The sequence below is a fragment of the Abramis brama genome (genome assembly GCF_963993115.1).
Source record: "Abramis brama genome assembly, chromosome: 21".
NCBI classification, from domain to species: Eukaryota; Metazoa; Chordata; class Actinopteri; order Cypriniformes; family Leuciscidae; genus Abramis; species Abramis brama.
In genome coordinates this window covers 22,525,182-22,548,483 of record NC_139983.1, presented here as the reverse complement: position 1 = coordinate 22,548,483, position 23,302 = coordinate 22,525,182, and the positions used below count along the sequence as shown (strand labels likewise).

Genomic DNA, 23,302 nt, shown 5'->3' with positions numbered 1-23,302 from the left:
GATCACAACAGGAAACACACAAAGGCCATTTCAGACCAATCTGGCCCTCTAGACAAAAAGAGAGTCTGAAGACATTAAAGAAGTAAAACGCTGACACAAGATAGTATTGTGAAGTGTTATTTAAATTTTTTGTGGATCTATACAGTTTTAGCAATTATATCTTAAAGTGCTGAGCGCTTTTCAGCCGGCGCTACATTGTGTTCCTTCATGCGCACGTTTTAAATTAAATCTTCTAGCACAATGCATTGTTAATTAAGGTATACATCTTTTTTTCAATACAAACACTATGAAACATGTTTAAATGCAGGCATAGTCCTACAATTTTCCACAAAGCAGAACTGTCATACTGTACATGTACGAACGGTATTAAGTGTATGAGAACAATATACTCAGCAAGGCCAATTGGACCACATACAATCTGCCTTGGGAGGAACTGAGATTGAATATGATTGTTGTTTCTAACACATGTCATTTAGGGTGCAAGTTATTATCAAGATGGATATATAATAGATCTTCCTGACATCGTTACAAATGCCAGATACTTAATTAAAATCTCTTCAGATACTTTAAGTGAAGTGTATATCTGTAATCCACCATACATCCTACTTGCATTATGGCTGTAATTAGATATTCCATGACATCGTGAGCTGTAGGGGAGAATAAGAAAACGTAGCCACAGCCAGAACATGTTTTGCACCTTCCCCATAGATGAAATGATGGTTAACACTTACATCTGACCCTCTCGTGTGCCTGTCTCCGAGTCAAACCGAGTCAAAGTCCTCTTCAGTAATTCATGCTATGCTATGCTGTGATAATATGGAATGCATTACATTGCATTAACCTCTGCACCTGCGCTAATTGAATCTGCAAGACTTAATGAGACACAGAGAAAAGATTGGCAATGTGCATCGCTCACCGAGGTTGTCTGTAATTACAATTAATGATGCCCCTATACTTTTTCATTTATTTCTCCAGAAAACTAATGGTTTGCCAATCAACCACGACAAAAACGTATGTTCTAGCCTGAATGTAAGTTAATTAGGTCCAGCTAAAGTGCATGAGCAACAAGCAAGCCCAGTACTTACACAGCACTATGAGCTCCACGATGGCCTCTCTGGGTTTGACGTTGAAACCGTTGTACTGGCTGGTTTGGCAGCGGTACGTTCCGGTCATCTCACGGGAGACGTTGACGATGCGCAGAACTCCATCGTAACTTTCGGTTTGCATGTTGCCATCTGGCATGGGTGCCTCCTTATCAGCACGGGACCAAAGGATGATGGGTTTGGGTTTGCCGGAGACCAGGCACTGCAGCTCTACTGTGTCGCCCTCCTGAGTGGCCAAAGGTGACTTTCCTCGTGGGACGGTCAGGTTGGGTGGAACTAAAAGAGAGTAGATGATGATCAAAATGTACATATTACATATTTTACTCCACAGTCCTTGGAGGAATGTTCTGGGTACAAGTCGACAGCATTTATTGTATAATGATAATAACCAGAAAAAATACATCTACACCACTAAAGTTTGTATACTACAAAATTGTGACACAAGTATACCTTTTTCAATGATTTTGAAAGTGTTTTATACTCAAAAAGGCTGCATTTATTTAATCAAAAATGCTGTTTTCAATTTTAATCTATTTTACAATGTAATTTAAATTTATTCCTGTGATGGCAAAGTTGCATTTTCAGCAGCCATTACTCTAGTATTCAGTGTGACCTGAATTATATATATATATATATTTTAAATAAATCACCAATTTTGTAGTGGGACTACTGCTCTAGGTGAATAAACATCTTGTCACAGACATAATATCTGTATTGGTTTTGCCAGTACATCAATAGAGACATCTTGTCACCCACCAGGTGTCAGGTAACTACGTTTCTTGCTGGTTTTCGCCATCAGACATCATAAACGTATGCAGGCGACAGGAAGGAGACAAGTTTATGTTCTTCTGCTGATTCCAGACAACAGTCTGGCAAACTACCCGCTCAGCTCCATGTAAACAAGCATGTTGTCACCTTCCTTCTTGGTATTCTAGCAGGACATTGTGTGAAGGTTACTAGGTTTACAGGCCTTATCGCTGTTGTGTTGTCATGACGACAAAAGACAGAATATCATTTTACACACTTTTCTATCACTATAGTCTCATGTTAACACATATAATATGCGTTTTGTGTGGCTATGCTATTTTTTGCCTATAAACAGTATTTTAATGTTTATTGCCAAGTCTCATTTACTTAAATTGTAAGTGTTCTTTCTTTAACTAAGGGATAAAAACAACCTTATTTTCTTTTTGTAATGGACATAGAAATGTCACAAATGCTGTCGACTGACCCTACCTTGTATTCGACCCATACCATTCCTTCAAATGTTTCCAGTTATACTAAGGATGTCTAGTTGCAAGGGAATCTTAGTTTTCCACATCAAATCCTCAATGACTGAACAATTTGTCCAGAATACTTTCTGCCAACTTTTTTGATTGAGTCCAGACCTTAGAAACAGCAGGGTCAGGTTGTGATGACATGATCTGTGAAACAGGACAACTGAAGATGTCTACAGTTCAACAATGCCACAGACACACAGCTTCCTCTGAAATGAGCCACTCGGGTGCTGCATAGGCCCCTTCCATTAAACACACTGTAAATCTTGACTTTACTATGTTCAAAGTATCTGGACATGAATTGTCCAAGTCTCCACAGCCCACTTCACAAGCTCCAGTAATAAAAGAGCTGCATGAAAACAAGGGCCCTTGTTGGGTAGTGAGCATATCACTTGATTGTGTTGAAAGAAGATGACAAAGACAGATAAATACTGTACAGTGGAAAATAAGAACTTTTTTCCTCTGGATAAAAAATAGAAATCTACTTTTCTCTCCTCCAGAAGGTGAGTGGGAAAGACTGATTTATATAAAGGGATGGTAATGAGTATAACATGAAAAAAAGAGGAGAACAATGCTGAATGTATTTCCGATTGCGACTGCAGGGGGCCTGGTGGGAGAGAGATCTTGCGTCTGCAGGTTGATTAAGCATGACTTCTTTTGCAGACCCAGGGCAAACAAACAAACAAACAAACAAACAAACATAGGATATTTTGCATAATGAAATGAGTCAGAAAATAAATCACATTATCCATTCTGTCAACATTAAAAGCCTAAAACAGCATTATCTATGTTTTGTGACAGAAAAAAATCTTTTAGATCTACATTTGTATCATTAAAATGTCATCAGTGGGGGAGGCTGAGATTATTTTGTTTTATTGAAGCTATAAAGCTGTAATGTGCCGAAACAGTCGGTAAAACAATAATAAATGTAATCACCATAAAAATGTTTTAATAATAAATAATTTTAAAGTTTTTTTTTTATTTCAAAGAGTGATGGAATCCTACCATTAACCCCATTTCCACTGCAATTGTTTCTCATTTACTCAGTAATGCATGCATGATTTCTAATTAATTCATTTTTATAATTAATAAATCCATGTTCCTGTAAGTGCCAAGCTGCTTAAAACATGTTACGGTTTCATCTGCTGAAATTCAAAGACTGAGGTTCTCAGCAAATCTCTTTGAATCCTCATGGCAGTGATATTTAACAGATTCAGATGTATGACCTTCATACATACAAACAAACAAATAAATATCGGCAAATATTGGAAACAAAGTAAAAAGACATTAATGCATGAGGTCAGTGGTGTTTTGGATTCCATCCTGGGATGGGCATTTGAATATGTGTGGCTGGCAATGTGTATATACATATTATGTATATATTTTATATATATTTATATAAATCTAACATATATATATATATATAGACTTTCACGTTTCATGAGAAACTATTGAAAAGTTTCTCGTGTGCACAGGATTTTTTTGCGTGCTCACACATTACAATTTACGGTTTATGTATAATACCCTATTTCCTTTGTGCGTCACTACCATTTTACCATGAAGAAAATGAGATTATGGATGCATATGAATTAATAAAGATCTATTTCAGGGGTGTCAAACTCAGTTCCTGGAGGGCCACAGCCCTGCAGAGTTTAGCTTTAACCCTAATTAAACACACCTGATCAGCTAATCAAGTCCTTCAGGCTTATTTAAAAACTGCAGGTGTGTATGTGTTGAAGCAGGGTTGGAACAAAACTGTGTAGGGCTGTGGCCCTCCAGGAACTGAGTTTGACACCTGTGATCTATTTGCTCAAAATTTGGCCTTCGTTAGGGCAGTACGTCATATTTCAAGGCCTTATGGCCGCTTTAATGGATTTAACTCAGAGAGGTGTTTAATTCGGATTTAACTGGCGCAGTAGGAGGCTCAGTGTGCATTATCCTATATGGTTCATAAAAAAACATTGGTACAGTAAAAATGAAAAAAAAATTGGATTTCGTTAGGGCAGTATTTGGGTCAATGACATGACGTGCATATTTTGTGTCCAAGTGCATTATTTTCTTTTAAAATAATTTGATAAATTCATGACATATGTCACTTAATTCTATAAAATCTATTTATATTGAATTCATTTTTAGTACATTCTAATAATACATATTATTTTATGCTTTATTACCTTAAACCCCCAAAATGTCAGGTGGTGCAACTGTCCAAACAAGTTCTGTCTGAAAATGGTGTCTTAATAATATATATATATATATATATATATATATACATATATATATATATATATATATATATACACACTCACCTAAAGGATTATTAGGAACACCTGTTCAATTTCTCATTAATGCAATTATCTAATCAACCAATCACATGGCAGTTGCTTCAATGCATTTAGGGGTGTGGTCCTGGTCAAGACAATCTCCTGAACTCCAAACTAAATGTCAGAATGGGAAAGAAAGGTGATTTAAGCAATTTTGAGCGTGGCATGGTTGTTGGTGCCAGACGCGCCGGTCTGAGTATTTCACAATCTGCTCAGTTACTGGGATTTTCACGCACAACCATTTGAAGGGTTTACAAAGAATGGTGTGAAAAGGGAAAACCATCCAGTATGCGGCAGTCCTGTGGGGGAAAATGCCTTGTTGATGCTAGAGGTCAGAGGAGAATGGGCCGACTGATTCAAGCTGATAGAAGAGCAACTTTGACTGAAATAACCACTCGTTACAACTGAGGTATGCAGCAAAGCATTTGTGAAGCCACAACACGCACAACCTTGAGGCGGATGGGCTACAACAGCAGAAGACCCCACCGGGTACCACTCATCTCCACTACAAATAGGAAAAAGAGGCTACAATTTGCACGAGCTCACCAAAATTGGACAGTTGAAGACTGGAAAAATGTTGCCTGGTCTGATGAGTCTCGATTTCTGTTGAGACATTCAGATGGTAGAGTCAGAATTTGGCGTAAACAGAATGAGAACATGGATCCATCATGCCTTGTTACCACTGTGCAGGCTGGTGGTGGTGGTGTAATGGTGTGGGGGATGTTTTCTTGGCACACTTTAGGCCCCTTAGTTGGGCATCGTTTAAATGCCACGGCCTACCTGAGCATTGTTTCTGACCATGTCCATCCCTTTATGACCACCATGTACCCATCCTCTGATGGCTACTTCCAGCAGGATAATGCACCATGTCACAAAGCTCGAATCATTTCAAATAGGTTTCTTGAACATGACAATGAGTTCACTGTACTAAAATGGCCCCCACAGTCACCAGATCTCATTCAATTCTAACAGCGCTTATTGTAAGCAGAGCCATAGACATAAAATACTTTAGATAGTGTTGTGTTATATTAAGGGGAGGTTCACGCTTCATTAAATGACAAAATAATAAGTAACTAAATTCAGCCTTGTACAAGACAAACTGCTCTTACGAAATTTGAGCACTTTTTATCAGCCCAATGCACACAGCCGAACTGCGGCATAGTAAAATAGCAGTGACGCAAAGGAAATAGGTTGTAGTAGGCTATATATAAACTGGAAATAGTAATGCGTGTGCAAGAAAAAAAAATCTAATGCATATGAAATTGTTTCTTGTGAGCACGCAAAAAGTTGCTTGTGTGAAAGTCTGTATATTTTAAATTTTTTGCAAAGGTCCCTTTAGAGGCTCTGTAAAAACGAGCTACCCTCTCTTGTTTGTAAAGAATAAGAATAGCTCACCAGTGGTGGAAGAGATGTTGACGTCTATGCTGATCTCTGGTATCCCTCCGTTCTTTAGTGAGGCCACACAGGTGTAAGTGCCAAAGTCAGTAAACTTGAGGTCGATGATGTCCAGGTTTGTGGTTCCTGGGGCAACGTCTGGGTCAGTCTGGGTAATGACCATCCGCTCTGAGCTACGCAGTGGACGGCCGTTTTTAAGCCAACTGAACATCAGCTCCTCGGGCGGCGTAGCCTCCACCTGACAGGATATCTTCACCTCTCTGCCGATCTGGATGTTGTCATCATTATGATAGGGGTCTGGTGTGATCCAGAACCGGCCCTTCTTCAGAGCTGTGTGGACAGAATGAAATGCAACCGATTTAATAACAACAATAATGTTCATGTGGATATTTCTTCAACTTTGGCAAATTTTCACCCTTTAATTGTTAGAAAATACACAAGACACACTCTAACTAGTTTATTCCACAGGAGATTTTTTTTTATTAAGTTATTTAGGATTGTCATGATTCCTCGATTCAATTTCAGTGCTCAATTTTTTAATCGCAATATTACCTGTGCAAATTAACCAGCTTACATACCAGAAGTGGGGCATTCCACAGATTTGAATCCATTAAGTGCATTATTAGACCTTTATCACTGCACAATATATTAAAATCATACAAAAATCATAGTATAGTGCTACTGAAATCACAAAGGAAGCGATTCAATGAACTAAATATATTGTGTACTTAACAGTGTTGGGCTGGGTTTCCCAAAACCTCCTTAACGCTACATCATTCTTAAGTTACACCTTAAGCTGTACCTTATCGATAATACGTGTTTCCCGAAACGTTCTTAGTTAAGTATACCTTCTGTAAGTCATACGTTCGGAAGGTTGGTCTGGACCACTCTTAGCTTTACCTTATCACTATTGCAGGTCTATACGAATATAATTCTGAAGTTTTAATACACCCAGACAGTGTTCAATTAGGCTAATTCAAGTGTTTTCATGCAAAGAATACAATTGTCATTGCACTGATTATTGTTAGATTTTTAATTATATTATTATACAATATTATTAATTTAATTAAAAAGCGCTTTTAAAGGTCAGGCTAATGACACAGGCTAATGTCAGTTAAGTCCTATTCGGATGCTAATATTGTTTCTCATAGGCTCATACGGTATTTTAAACATTTACAGGGGAAAGTCTGTGATTTTAGTGACGTCCGAATCCATAATATCAGTGTTTTTTCTCACCCAACCTGCGTAAAAATCCCTAGCCAAATTAGTACCTACTGTTTTTTGACAAACAGGTTGTGTGGTAATTTAATTGCCATCTGAATCCACATCTCTGAGTTTACAAGAAGAGATTCAAAACCCAATGTTTAAATCCTTTTTGATCACTGCCGAGCACCGTACGTAAGATGCACACTTTTACTAACGAAATGCTGGAAAGTATTTACAAAAACAATATTTCATCGCAGCTCCACCTCAGCGAACAAAAATGGGAAAGAGAAGAAAGCACATAAAAATTGGAAATGGTTATTATGGCAGCAATATATGATACAATTTAAAAATATGTAGGCTAGGCTATTATAGGCTATTATAGTTTGGATTATTTTTTATAATATCCCATGAGTCCTAATAAATGCAATTTCAAATATTTCTGAAATGCTTCTTTTATAAAGAACACCACTTTCTCACATAACACAGAGAAGCAGCTCCTGCACGAGAGAATAATTGATTCTCGAGCCATCGATATCAACCAATTCAGCACCATCGCCACAGACAGCACTGGGTAACATCGCACGTAAGAAGGTATATCTTAAGCAACTTCCTAAGGTATGGTTCGGGGAACACGCCTAGAAATGGTATACCTTCAGTTAAGTTATACCTTAAAAGTCTTCGTAGCGCGCTAAGAGACAACGTTATCGGGAAACCCAGCCCTGTTCAATAAAACCATAATTGCTTCAAAAACTTTATTTGAATTATTAATGCCTCATTTTTAATATATTAGGTCTTTTTTATAACCACACACACACAAAAAAAAGACTAGATTAATCGTCTAAATAATCGACCGATTAATCGATTGCCAAAATTTTCGTTAGTAACAGACCAAAAGTCATTTATCATTAAAATGTCCACCACAGTATAATTTCCACCATATTTCCAGAAATATATTTTGTTTTTTCGAGTTCATTGGTGGAAATGACATTGATGCAAATGACATTTGGAACATTTTGGACTCTTTTGCCTTGCTAAGGATAATTTAATTACTAACATTTTACATAAGCTAAATAAACACAAACAATATTTTCACACTTTTGGCATAATTTACAAAATGACAGCTTGATTGTAAATAAACTTGTATTATTATTTTAATTTATAATTATTATTATTATATTTCTAATTAAAATATATTTAAAAAACTAAATACGTTTTAGTATTATGTAAAATAATACAATTTTTATATTATTGTGACATTATTATTGATATTTGTATCGCTTCAATCATATTTACCTCAATTTTCTTCACACTTGAAATGTCTCATATTTCATCTCAAGCATGCTCTGCATTGCCATTGTCATCTATAATAAGCAATTGCAACTTTTGAATTTTTCTTAAAATAAAAGGAGCAAAAATCTATGAGTATAGTAAAATATTTAGTTTTTTAAATCATTTAAACATTTTTATATTAAATATTTAGTTCATATAGTTATTATATGATAATATGATGATATTCTTTTATTTATTTATTTATTTATTTATTTATTTATTTATTTTAATTCTTGGTATGTAAAAGTATCTGGGGTTGAAGAAACACCCATTAATAAAGGCACTTTCCTTTTTATAAAATATCGGTTTGCTCAAGAAGCAGTAACACACTGCACATTTTCTTATCATAAAGTCTCTTAATCTCTTCATACAAGATTTGTACTGCATGGTTAATGATGCATTAAATGCAGTGCGTCAGTTTACATAGCTAAAAGGTCTTTCCTTAATGTAATTTCAAAACAGTTTAATATACTTTTCCACAATTCATCCACACCACTGCTTTTGAAGTCATTATCACTGTGACAAGCCAGTGACATAAACATGACAAAACACAAAATGTTAATAAAATACCCATAAGCTATTTTTAAGGAATGGAGGTGAGAGACTACCATCTTAGCCAGTGAATACGGCACAAATAAAGCTGGATCTTAAAATACATCATCCCACTATCACCCCGAATAAGGTGAGAAATAAACAGAGGGCCCCTCAAGACACATACACACAAAAACGTGAAATTATAAGGGATTGTCAAGGAGTCGCGCACTTTCTCTGTTCGTCGGAGAACAGACGTTTCCTTCCACAGAACCTCAGTCCTTTGACACTGACATTGAGAAGAACTCTGACTCAACCACACTGACATCTACAGAGTTGGAAATGATGTAAGAACGGCGTGACATGACACACACTTTCCACACTACTCCACACATGCTAATGACTTAATCTTTGCAAGGCTGGATTGAGAGATCTTGCACACTGTGAACTCACATTCAGAAATAACTCCAACTCAAAGCCACACCAGACTGAACAGCAGGTATTTTAGGATCTTTATGAGTTAAAACCACACAGTAAATAAGCCGAAACCGCAACCCGCCATTCTCAAGAAAAATTATCGTTTGTAAAGTCGCAAAGTCAACATGAAATCAAATATATAGGCCTATATATAACATTTTGAAATAGTCTCTTATGCTCACCAAGGAAGGCTGCATTTATTTGATCAAAAAATCACTGACCCAAACTTATATATCAATAAACCTCTCTTCACCTGTCACAGAGACCAATGTTCACAATTTGATCAGTTCCTGATGGATAAAATCAAGTCCTGCCCTACATTTTTTTCTTGTTTTTTGGGAAATGTCACATTACACAAGTAAATGGGTTGTGAATGCAGTTTTTCTAAAGTCACGTTGACTTCAACAAAACACAACTGCATATTTATGAGATTTTGGAGGTTTCTTTTTTGTTTTACTTTTCATTAGCGCTCTCTGCTCTCTTTTCAACAGGAGTAAAGGGGTCAGAGACACACAAGCAAATGTCTCCCAATGGGATCCCAAGTCTCAAGCTAGCCATGAGCCAAAGCAAAACACCACAAACTCATTTCCCAGTCATTTTTGAGAATGCTGTGCATCTGGCTAATTATTAATCAGTGACTGAATTATTTAAAAACAGCTTTTGGGAAATCTTATTAACCAACTGCATTAATTCTGCACATTTTACAATCTGTTACAATCTGGACTGCTAAGAGAGGATGTTTCAAGGTGGACTAAGGCAGAGATTCTGAATATTATGAGATAGATGACAAAGAAGAGCTGTAACTTTGCAGGGTTGCTTTATGCAAAGTTCGGCTCGGCTGGCCTTTCCTTACTGGTCAATTTGCGACTTAATCAATAGCTGAATATTGTGGTGAGATAGCTGTGCGCTCTTTGGTGAGCCCATAAAACGTGCAGGGTGTTAATGCTTTCGAGTCCAGTTCTGTCATTATCAAAAAGCACTGCAGGTAAGCAATTACCAAGAGACAAGCTGCTTAATCTTTCCAGGACATTTAAAGTCAGGTTGCAACACGTTGAGCGTTTGACGATGATTTCTTACAGTAATCCGCTGTAATAACATCTCTTGAAATTTCAAAAACGCTTAAAATGGAAATCCAACTTTTTGCTTCAACTTTTAATGAGCTTTCCAACAGAAGAATATATCAAGGAGCTCCTAAGAGACAACATAATGGTTTCTCTCCACCATTTGCACCTGTGTTTTGTAAATGTTTTATGAAACGTCTGGGAAAGAATTAAGACATCACCTCGAATTACTGCTAAGCTTTTTTTTCATTCCAAAAAACACAATAATGATGTTCAAATGCGATTCCATTCTGGCATCAAACATATGCAGAAGATATTGATGGATGCATTTCAAATGATTTTGTTCTAGATGAGTCTTTTCTTTGTGATATTATAATGAGCTAGTTATTTCCTCAGCTCAGCACCCACCACAGATCATTGTCAACACACTTGTTGCATTATATGAAAATCAATAATCCTTTTGACTAGCCCTGCATAGTTGTGCAATCAGAGTGAATAGATACAGTGAATGTTTGAGAAAAGTCTTTTACTGATGAATATGTGGTGCCACACACAAGCACTTTTCTTTACTTATATCATCTTATGCAACCATGGGAATTTAAAACAGATCTTTAAAGTGTTTTTCTTCATGGCCACATTTGCACTATATATATACTAGTCAATTGCACCTTTTTAGACAGCAAAACTGGAGTTTCAGACTTACTCTGCAACGCTGAATATTGCAGGAAGGGTTTGTCATTTGGAAATGGAACATTGTTATTTGGCACATAATAATCAGTGAATTTAAATTAATGTCTTTCATAATCAAAAATATACAGATTATCATTGCCTGGAACGTAACAAGCAATAATCAACCAGTTCAATTCAAAGTTTCAAACAATAGTTTTTCAAACAGATATAATGCACTATGCACTGGGTCTCATTCACAAACTGTCAGTAAAAAAACATTTTGCACAGAAGTCATGGTTCATTGGTAAGTTTGCACCTGCAAAAACCTCAGAAACATGGATGGCTATGCCTATAAAAATATATTCATATTGTATAATAAGTATTATACTCTCTCTCTCTCTCTCTCTCTCCCTCTCTCTCTCTCTCTCTATAGTAACAACATTTTTTAAATATCTTTTTTTTTTTTTTTACAATTTACATTATGTATATATTTTTTATATTTTTTATATATTATATTATAAAAAAAAAATATTTGGCTGTGTACACTTTTAACTGCAGACATGCAATCCTTGATAAAAAAATCAGGAAAAATTATTTATTCATCAAAAGATAATGAGGATCAGAACAAATATATGCAGAATGCACCTGCTTAGAGGACATTTTGCATGAAAATCTTTTCTGTGCAAGCAAATAGTGTATAAAAAGTATACAAAAATATAGAAATAATAGTGAATGATAACCACCGTCTCACATTCCCTTATACAACAGGCAGTAGTACAATCAACATAAACTCCACCAACAAGATGTGAGCCCTCACATTAGAGGAGAAGAAATGGTTGAATACAAATCTGTTATTAGCTGTAGTAAATCACCACTGCAGCAGTCTGCTAATAGTCACCACCTCATCAAAAGCAACTGAATTCTCTATTATCCATTTTATTTAGCGGAAAAATAAGTCAAGTAGTGCAATGTACGAGGGGATCATTGTGAGCCCAGCTAATTTGAAAACAGCTTTACAGGCAAAAGCTGCATTCAGTCATTACATCCAGTGGAATCTCATCAATGTGTCCTCACATTCACAATACTGACACATTGCATTGCTACAGACAACGCAAAAGTTCGCACAGCAATTCTGCTGAGAAAACAGTTGATGTGAATGACCATCAAAGTGATTCAGAACACAATTTCCATATCAGAAATATGACCCAATTTCTGCAGCCAGGGAAAGGGGGATGGGAGGACCGATCTTTGCATGCCTGTTTTGATTGCTTGGTGGAAAGTGGCCCAAACAGGAGATGATATCTTCTCTGTAAATAAATAAAAAGATGAGTTTCTATGGCAGTGTGCAGGCTCAGCAATACCCTCCCTTCCATCCCCTTAGCTAATAAATATCTTATAAAGAACGTTGGGTTATTTTGCAGTTATCTGCAGAGCAGACCCTGCAACGTCTGGCATAATCTGCTGAAGAGTACTGACAAGGCTCAGTATTTGAGTGATAACTGGGAAGGGTGGGGTGTGTTTTATTGATGATGCTGCCAGCGGGTGGTGGAACAGAGCTGTCAGAAAAGGCCTTACTCAGGGATGGCTATCTGGTCACTCCCACCTGGGTGCCACTGAATGACGGCCCATTACACCTCTCATCAGACCAATCTGCCCCCAAGTAATCCCTGCACTGTGTTTGCTCTGTATTGGAGCCAGCCAAGCAAGATTACAGAAGACTTTTCTTTCTTTCTTTTTTTGTGTTGAACTAAAAATGAAAATTCTGTCATCATTTACTCACCCTCATGTCGGTCCAAAACCATTTTTATTCTTACATGCAATTACAATTCAGCTTCAAAAGCATCAGGTATAGTGACAGGAATTGTAAGGCATTTAACGATTCCAATTCCTTTTAAAAAAATTCTTGAATTTGAGGAAGATCCAATTCTCTTTCCAAATATTGGGATCATTTCAATGATACATGTAAAATCACACACACACACACACACACACACACACACACACACACACACACACACACACACACACACACACACACACACACACACACACACACACACTTAATTTGCTCAGGAATCAGTATTTGCATCCTTTTGATTTTAATTAAATAATCATATTTTATTGAAATTCCATAGAATCCACATAAATCTGTTAATTGTAAAAACAACTAAATTTATTCAATTCATTTGGCTAGCAGTGGAACAAGCAATTAGTTAACATGTACTAGATTGGCTTAGTTTAATTTATGTTAAAACTGTGTAAATGGATGGACATTTTATATCCAATTAAATCTTAAATATTATGACAAAATATTTTGGAGTGTATTTGCTTAATCCACTATACTGCTCTATATCTTCTCCTCACAAAACAAAGTAAAATAGAGCCTCTATTCTACCTTCATCCATCCTCAAGAGTTCAGCTTCCTCCCTAATAAAGTGATTGGAGAAACAGTTCACCTCAAACACCACCCCATCTGGCTACACATGCTCTTTTTCCCATTGCAGGAGAAAAGGTCATATTTCAAATGGCCAGTACAGCTGCTATCATAGAGCTTTGTACAAGCAGCCAGCAGAGTGTGTTGGTATTACCCAACTTCCAAACCCTCCCATGTAATATCGTTTTCTCTCCAATCCCTTGCTTATTTTGCCCAACAAATGAGATTCCGCCATCTGTGCAGCAAAGAAGCTGCGCAGCTCAAGCTTGTAACGTCCCCTCTGACGATCTTATATTATAAAACCTTCCTCAATCTATGGAACTAAAGAATGGGCCTATCATTGCAATTTTCTGCCCAATAATGTTGTTTCCATCCATAAGAAAAAGCATTTAAAACCTAAATGGCCAACACGTCTAGGACAAAAAAGAAGCATTGGTCACAAGTGAGCCATAAAGACGTGGCAATGATATTGCAACATTCATGGTTTCATGTGATGTAGTGGAAAATGAGTAGCTCTCCTCTGAAGGTGGTTAATACATGAAGAAAAACACTAAAGTAAGGTGAACGGAATTGTGGGAAGTTGTTGTTGTGAGAGTCAATTACAGTTTTTCTCAATTGTTTACACACAAATACTGGTACTTGAGACACAATGACCACAACATGTAACTCATTCACCAACCCCCTGAACCAATTCTGCTAAACTACAAGCACAATTCCTGCTTTACACTCAAATTGCAGTTCTAAAACACACCTTTTTCAAAACACTACACACAATTCTCTGCTTTTGGCACAATTTTCATGCAGAAAATCTCTTGTTTTCACAAGGAACACACTGCCATTCAAATATGCACACTGACTCATCACATGGGCAAACACCCATCACACAGTTTTACAATTAGCAATCAGAGCTTTAGCATAAAAGGGCAACAGGTCAGCTCTTCAATGGAGCAATGGATGCCAACATTGGATTTTTTTTTTTTTTTTACTGTAACTGTATACAGTCACTTCTTCTGTTGTTTTGTATGTAGACCACTGTATGTACTTTGTGTTGGTTGGGATGTACACTGTGTACATTGTTTTTGTGAGAAAAATAAAATATATTTGTTACCGTGTATTTGTGTTCTGAGTATAAAAACAATATTCTCAAATATTTTACAACACACTTATGTATGTACTGTCTGTAGTAAGTGTAACACTGAACAAAAAAAAGGCCTAAGTCATTATGATGAATGGATAAGAAGTGTTTTCCATTCATCATAGTGTTTTTGAGCGTGATTGCTCCGGCCACACCCACAGATACACGCGACACACACATACACAGTAACAAACGCACGAGACAAAAAGAAAGCAATGCATTCGTGAACCGTGACAGTTTTACATTGAGCACATCAGTGTTCAACTGGTTCTTATAAATGTCCATTCATATGATGGTTTGTGTGTGTCATTTGAAAACAAAACACCATTTTGAGAAGAAATAACATTGTTTTGAATGTAAAGTTTCATTTTGCATGTGAATTGATGGGTTTTGCCCATTGTGTGTGTGTTTTAGATTTGTGTGTAGAGTTCTGAGAATATGAGGCATGCTTTCAGAAAATGTGTGTAAACAATCGAGAAAAACTGTAATACATTGAACATACTTTTAAAGTGTTATAAAAGCTCTGGATCATTAGGTATGCAAACTGTTTCTGCAACATTGATTATAGGAAAGCAACCAGGACCAGAAACTGAGCCACCAGAGGATCAGTATGTCTAATGAAAAAACATAATGGGATAATAGGATCAAAATCTAATGAAAACGAATGTTAAAATAATAGCATTTTAATATTACAATGAATGAATAATGCAAAAAAGTGTCTCAGAGGGTTATGTATGGCAATAAATAACTGGCTTCTAATGTGGAATTTATTTATGGGATAATGCACAGTCAGCTGGTCATTAACACAAAATAAAAGACCTACTTCGACCTGGTGCCCTGATCATCAAGTCTGGGTTTTTAAGCATTATCACACGAACAACACAATTGCAATTGCTATATTACTTTTATACAATTATTTTATAAACAATAAGTTAATCTGAGTCATATTTTAGACACAAGTTTGCTATTTACTGCTATTTGCTTCAACAACACAGTGGCAGAATCATTGCATACCTCTAATCATGTTTTTTGTTAGTGTCCAGGATACTCGCCGACCTTCGTCAAGGTGACCGCTCTGTGTCGGACTATTCCATCGAGTTCCGGACCTTGGCGGCAGAGTGCCACTGGAAAGAGGAGGCGCAGTGGGACGTGTTCCTGCATGGGCTGGCTGACCGTGTCCAAAAAGAAATCTACGTCCTGGACCTCCCAACGAGCCTCAACTGCCTTATCGACCTGGCACTGAAGGTGGACGCCCGACTAACCAGGATGGAACGTCGTGTACTTCCTAACAGATCACCTGGGGGCGCTGAGAATCTATGTGCCAGCGGCGGGGACACGGTCAGCCCCGTCTTCGATTACGAGCCCATGCAGGTGGGGAGAGCTCGGCTTTCCTGGGAGGAGAAGGAGAGGCGGAGGTCCCAGGGGCTCTGCCTCTACTGTGGAGGGGCGAGCCATTTTCTACATGCCTGCCCAGTAAAAGGGCAAGCCCAATAGTAACAGTGAGGCTACTATCGGGTGGGATCTCCGCCGAGAAGACCTCATCATCGTCCACGCTCCTCCCGGTAAGACTGAGATGGGCAACACGCACGCACGACAGTCAAGCCCTGCTGGATTCTGGAGCAGAAGGTAATTTCATGGACTTGCTCACAGACTTCAGATCCCGATCACGTCACTTACCCACAAGATTTCAGTCAACGCACTCAATGGTCAAGAACTCCCTAACATTTCACTCACCACCGGACCCATTACCCTCATCACATCAGGCAACCATATCGAAACATTATCATTTCTTCTCATGGATTCTCCACTAGCACCCGTTGTCCTTGGTCACCCCTGGTTAACCCAACACAACCCTAGAGTGGACTGGCGTCAGAATTCCATTTCTGCATAGAGCAATCAATGTCATGAGTCCTGTCTAGTGTCTGCTTGTTCGTCTGTTTCTGGATTTGTGTTTCAGGAGGAGGCAGGAGGCGGGGTTCTTTTTTGTGGGGAAGAAGAATGGGTCTCTGCGACCTTGTATTGATTACCGAGGGTTGAACAACATCACGGTAAAGAATACTTATCCTTTACCGTTGATGTCTTCAGCTTTCGAGAGGTTGCAGGGAGCATCGGTCTTCACAAAATTGGATTTATGTAATGCCTATCATTTGGTTCGCATAAGGAATGACGTGCTGCGAGATATGGTAGATCAGTTCATATATGTCTACCTGGAGAACATATTGATTTTTTTTCTTCTCTCCAGGAACATGTGCAGCACGTCCGGCGAGTGCTTCAAAGATTGCTAGAGAATTGGCTTTTTGTCAAGGTGGAGAAATGCGCTTTTCATGCACAGTCTGTTCCTTAGGTTACATCATTTCATCTGAGGGAGTACGTATGGATCCTGAGAAGGTTAAGGCTGTGGTAGATTGGCCAAGTCCAGATTCCCGTAAGGCCCTACAGAGGTTTCTGGGGTTCGCCAATTTCTATCAGCGTTTTATTCGCAATTTCAGCCAACTAGCCGCTCCTCTGACTGCCTTGACCTCCCCCAGAACTACGTTCAGGTGGTCTGATACAGCTGAGGCTGTATTCACCAAACTGAAAGGCTGCTTTGTTTCAGCTCCCATCTTGATAGCCCCTGATCCTTCACGTCAGTTTGTGGTGGAGGTCGACGCGTCAGAGGTGGGGGTAGGCACAGTACTTACCCAACGTTCTTCCACAGACGACAGGATGCATCCTTGCGCGTTTTTGTCCCATCGTTTATCACCTGCCGAACGTAACTATGACATTGGTAACAGAGAGTTGTTGGCAGTCAAGTTAGCGTTGGAAGAATGGCGTCATTGGTTAGAGGGATCGGGGGTACCCTTTATCGTTTGGACCGATCATAAGAACTTGGAATATATCAGAACCACCAAAAGACTCAACTCCAGGCAGGCTCGGTGGGCACTTTTTTCGGTCGTTTTGATTTTTCTCTCTCGTACCGCCCGGGTTCCAAAAACATCAAACCCGATTCTTTATCGCGCATTTTTGATATAAGTTGAGTTGACATAAGACGGTCGTTTTGACCGTAGTGGACCGGTTCTCGAAGACGGCTCATTTTATTCCCTTGCCCAAATTACCTTCGGCCAAGGAGACCGCGGTAACTGTTGTGGACCACGTTTTTCACTTACATGGCCTCCCGATGGACATGGTTTCTGACAGGGGACCCCAGTTTGTGTCCAAATTTTGGCGAGAGTTTTGTAAATTACTGGGAGCGAGTGTCAGTCTATCTTCAGGGTTTCATCCCCAAAGCAATTGCCAAACCGAGAGAGCCAACCAAGATTTGGAAAGAGTGTTGCGATGTTTGGTATCTAAGAATCCTTCCTCCTGGAGTCTTCCTCCTTAGGTTACCAGCCACCAGTTTTTCCTAGTCTGGAATACGAGGTCACGGTCCCCTCCGCCCACGCCTTCGTCCAGAGGTGTCACCGCACGTGGAGCAGAGCCCGTGAGACTCTGCTCCAGGTGGGGGCGCGCACCAAGGCTAAAGCCGATCGCCACCGGTCAAAGCCTCCCGTATACGTCGTTTGTCAAAAAGTGTGGCTTTCAACCAAGAACATTCCACTCCGCTCCGTCTCTAACAAGCTAGCTCCCAAATTCATCGGTCCGTTCACTGTCACCAAGATCCTTAGTCCGGTGGCAGTCCGACTCAAACTTCCTCCGGCGTACAGGAGAATTCATCCCGTCTTTCATGTATCTAAATTAAAACCTGTGTTTCATTCTCACATTAATCCGCCTGCCCCGGTTCCCCTCCCCCCGCCGCGACTCGTAGATGGGGAACCTACATATTCTGTAAATCGTATTCTAGAAGGCAGAGGGGACGTGGATTCCAGTACCTGGTGGACTGGGAAGGTTATGGTCCGGAGGAGAGAAGTTGGGTACCTGCTAGAGACATCCTGGATCACTCCCTTATCGATGATTACAATCCACAGGTAAGGGTGTCTGGGAACGCCAGGAGGCGTTCCTAGGAGGGGGGGGTACTGTCACGGTTCATGAATTCACTGTCTCTTTCTCGTCTCGTGTGATTGTTGTTGTGTGTGTGGGTGTGGGCATGGTCACTGATCACTACCGCTGATCTGCGGCGACAGCTGCATCTCATCAGCGGCATCAGCTGCAGCTGATCAACACGCCTACTTAAGTTCACAGTTTCATCTTGTCTTTGTCAGATCGTTGTGGAGTATTCCTGTGTTCGTTCCCGTTCCTGTTTCTGTCTGGTGTCGGTGTGTTCCTGTTGGATTGTTCTTTGTGTTCTTCGTTCTCCGTCTGGATTTCTCACCTGGCACGTCACAGACATCTTTCAGCCTCACCACCATCATAACCCGTGTTGCCCATCAAGGTCCCTGTGCCACTCGACTGTCCCCGTTTTTTGTGTGTGTCTGTTCAGATCTGACTCATCTGTTAAACTTCCAATAAAGAGTTTTTACTTGCATTAATGCATCCTCCTTTTTGAGTCGTTACAGTAATGAAGTAATTTGCAGAATTTTTTTGTAAAATCCCCTCCATAATGCACAGACTGTCTCAAACAAACACAGAATAGCAGAGTGACACAAACAGGGAAAAGTCCCAGTGCTGTTAGACTGTCATATCAGCGCTAACCAATCAAATTGAATGAGGACCAGAAATAACTGTTGTATAATTTATGATGATGTAAAGCTGACAGTACATTATCTCGCTTATTCCAAATAAATAGAAAAAATAAATGGAGAATGATTATTGAACTGAGTTTAATAATTTTATTACCGTATTTGAGTCAAAAGAGTGCTAAGTAAAACATTAAAATCGATATCACAGCAATTACCCTCTACTAAACCAAACTCATCTGACCAAGGACATTTAAAAATGTTTCTGGATATCAGAAGAAAAAAAATCCCCAAAAACGATACTCAGAATGATACTGATACTAGTCAGTAACCACAAACTAAACTGTTCTTTGTTGTGAGGAGAGCTTGGAGAATTACACATGGCAGATTTCTTTCTTTGGTATGATCCTCTTCCCCTTTGCTGTCTACCTCACCAAGATGATCCTCCTCACTGGCAAGACATCTGACTCCCATCATACTCTCCAGCCTCACACACAAACCCAGCTCGCTGGAAATGCGTAATCTCACTGTGTTCCCCAGACCCGGTGAGTTGACAGACAGTAAGGGATTCACATTTAAACCTGGACCTCCAGATGTGTAAACAGCTTTTTGTGCACACAGGGGATCAGCCTTGAGAAGGAGTAACTGTGAAGTAAGCTATAAAAGCTGCTCCAAACCGGGGATAGTAAAGCTTCTTCAGAGAGAGTCCCACACACAGATGCCTGAAAAAGCAACTCCTTTTCGCCATTTCACTCTGCTCTTTTGGCTAGATGTAATATGTCAAAGTCATGGATATTCATTACACTAGGTAATGACACTGGCTGGAAGAGCACCTATTTATAAGACATTTCAAGCAAGGCTGAGTCTTTCAAACCTTCAAGAAAGTTTCAACAAATACTTTTCTAATAACGCTTACCGTAAGCAGAAGCAAAATCTTTGTCCTTTCACATCAGCTTCGAACCACAACTTGATTGTTTTTCGATGCATACTGTTAGTCATTATTCATAATTGTACTGCATTCATAAGATATTTATTACCCCCATGTACTGTCATTCTGCCTTCATGATAATCATTAAGTAATTCATTATGCACTGATAAATGGTAATGGGTATAGTGGAAAATGCTGACAGCAAACTTGAGAGGCTTGTAAAACTTATTGGTGGAGGCAATTTACACTGAGTGTAAAGGAAATTAGATGTTATTTACACCCTAGTGTAAATACTAACAAACACTTTTTGCATCTTGTCAGTATCTTATATATACACGTTCAGAAGTCTCTTATGCTCACCAAGACTGCATTTTTGAATCAAACATACAGTAAAAATAGTAATTTTGTGAAATGTTATTTGAATTTAAAATAACTGCTTTCTATTTTAAAATATTTTACATTTAATTTATTGAAATTTCATTGTCATTACTCCAGTCCAGTGTCACATGATCCTTCAGAAATCATTCTAATAATGCTGATTTGGGGCTTAAGTAAAATTCCTTATTATTATCAGAGTTGAAAACAGCTGCTTAATATTTTTTGTGGAAAAAAATATTTTTCAGGCAATGGGTCTCTAATTCACTAATAATTCATTCTAACTACCAGCATTGTTCTACATAAGGGAGCAATTCAAATTCTAATGCTATAAATATAAATTAAGGCATATAAATAAAGACATTTGGCTTCACAAATATCATGTTTCTAAGGGTCAGACATGGTTTGATTTGGTTCTAAATATTAGAATAGAAATTAGATCTGAATTTTAGAATAACTTTAACTTTAAAATATACTGATAATTCCTGATGAGAGCAGAGGGATCTGAAAACGCCGCAAGCCTAATGCAAACTCAGGTCATCCACGCAAACATACTAATACACAATCTCAGCACTCCAGGCCACTTCTCCAACATCAAAGTCACATAACTGTCTACACATTTGATAGTTTTGTCTAGTTCTACTAGACTCCTGGGGTGCACTGTGTGGCCAGTGCTATGTACACCTGCTGCAAATAAACAATTTCCAGAAACTATAATACATCAAGCACAAACAAACTAAACCAGCTCGGCCTCAAGGCCTCTCTTCTCACCTCTGACGACAATGTTGGTGGATTTCTTTGCAGGATTACCCACGTTGTTACTGGCTACACAGCTGTAAACACCAGCTTCATCCGTGCTGATGGCAGGTATAGTGAGGGTTCCACCATTGAGAACGCTCTTCTTTGGAAGCTCTTCGCCATTCCGGACCCACGCCAGGGTCGGGTTGGGCTCGCCTCCAGAGATGATGCATACCAGAGTCACTGTCTGCCCAGGGTTGGCCACAATGGGGTCTTCCACAAGCAGCTTAATAGAGGGGGAGGCTAAAACAAAAACAGAACAGGTTAATCTTATCAGCTTCACATGGAAGACCTATTTTCTTACTTAAAGGAATACTCACACTTACATCACGTTTCACAACATGCTGACGTTTACATAAGCGAATGCACGTATGACAGCTGTCCGGAAGCGATGGTTTAAAGTTAAAAATTTTAACAGTATTTTACTCAAAATACACATTATTTCGCTTCAGAAGACATTTTATGGATTACATTCATGTTCGTTTTGCATGGTTTTTGCAGCATACATTTTGGGGGATCTATCCACTTGCATTATATGGACTCACAGAGATGGACAGTGTTGCCAACTATTTTCAAAGGAAAGTAGCTAAAGCCTGCCCAAAAAGTTGCTAAATGTCGCTAGATGACGTCATGCGTCAATTAGCATATTCACTTGTGTTCTACCTGCCTAGTGTGTTTTCTCTCCTAATCCGTGCTCACAATACTGTATTATAATATAATATAATATAATATAATATAATATAATATAATATAATATAATATAATATAATATAATATAATCGAATGTCCAATAAAGCTGTTCTCATTTCCTATATATTTTTTTGTCAGACAATAGAACGAGTATGATATAGTGAATGACAATTTTTTTTTTATATGTGTACAATTATCTGAATTGAGAGAGTTTGGAAACTGGATGAACTAAAGTTCTGTGATAGTGAGTTATACAAGTTATAAGCACAAGATAAGAATAGAAATCAAAATGGTGAAACTAAATTCTTTAAATATAAAACAAAGGAAAAGCAGATAAGTGATAAGTCCATTCACGCCTGTCAGCAGCCGTGTGCTCAACAGAATGTGCTACTGCTCCTCTCAGCCATTCACTGAACAGGGTAGACACAGAGAGAGGTGTGATGGCAGGGAGAAAGCAAGACCTTGCGCTCGCTGACAAAATTTGGAAAGTTACTGAGGTTTGTCCAAAAAGTCACTAGATTTGTCGCTAGGAGCTTTTTTTAAATAAAAAAAAGTGTCTAAAGGGGTCTGGCAACACTGGAGATGTATTATTTTTAAAAAAAAATATTTGTTTGTGTTCATCTAAAGAAAAAAAGTCTAATAATATATATCAGGAATGGCATGAGGGTGAGTAAATGATGAGAGAATATTCATTTTTGGGTGGAGTATCCTTTTAAATCCAGGGGCGTTGGAGAAACATTATAAAACTTACTAGCTTGACTCATGAATATTAATTAAGTGACGTTATAAGATTTTAAAGGAATCAAAAACAGTTTATATGCTTGTTTAGAAGCAATACCAGGTGCACAGCCAACTTCAAGCAAGTCAGGGTTCACCAATCTCGGTCCTGGAGGGCCGCTGTCCTGCAGAGTTTAGCTCCAACCCCAATTAAACACACCTGAACCAGCTAATCAAGGTCTCACTAGGCATACTAGAAAC

General features: G+C 38.6%; 1 protein-coding gene across 2 annotated transcripts in view; it reads right to left on the bottom strand.

The window, feature by feature from the left end:
* Nucleotides 1–23,302, bottom strand: part of mdga2a (MAM domain containing glycosylphosphatidylinositol anchor 2a) — a 142,042-nt gene that overhangs the window by 56,980 nt on the left and 61,760 nt on the right. For both annotated transcript variants that reach the window (XM_084096782.1, XM_084096783.1), the window contains exons 6-8: nucleotides 21,608–21,877; nucleotides 6,100–6,429; nucleotides 1,086–1,379 (exon numbers count right to left, since the gene is read on the bottom strand). In XM_084096782.1, the coding sequence (XP_083952908.1) occupies nucleotides 1,086–1,379; nucleotides 6,100–6,429; nucleotides 21,608–21,877 (894 nt within the window). The remainder of the gene's footprint in view (nucleotides 1–1,085; nucleotides 1,380–6,099; nucleotides 6,430–21,607; nucleotides 21,878–23,302) is intronic.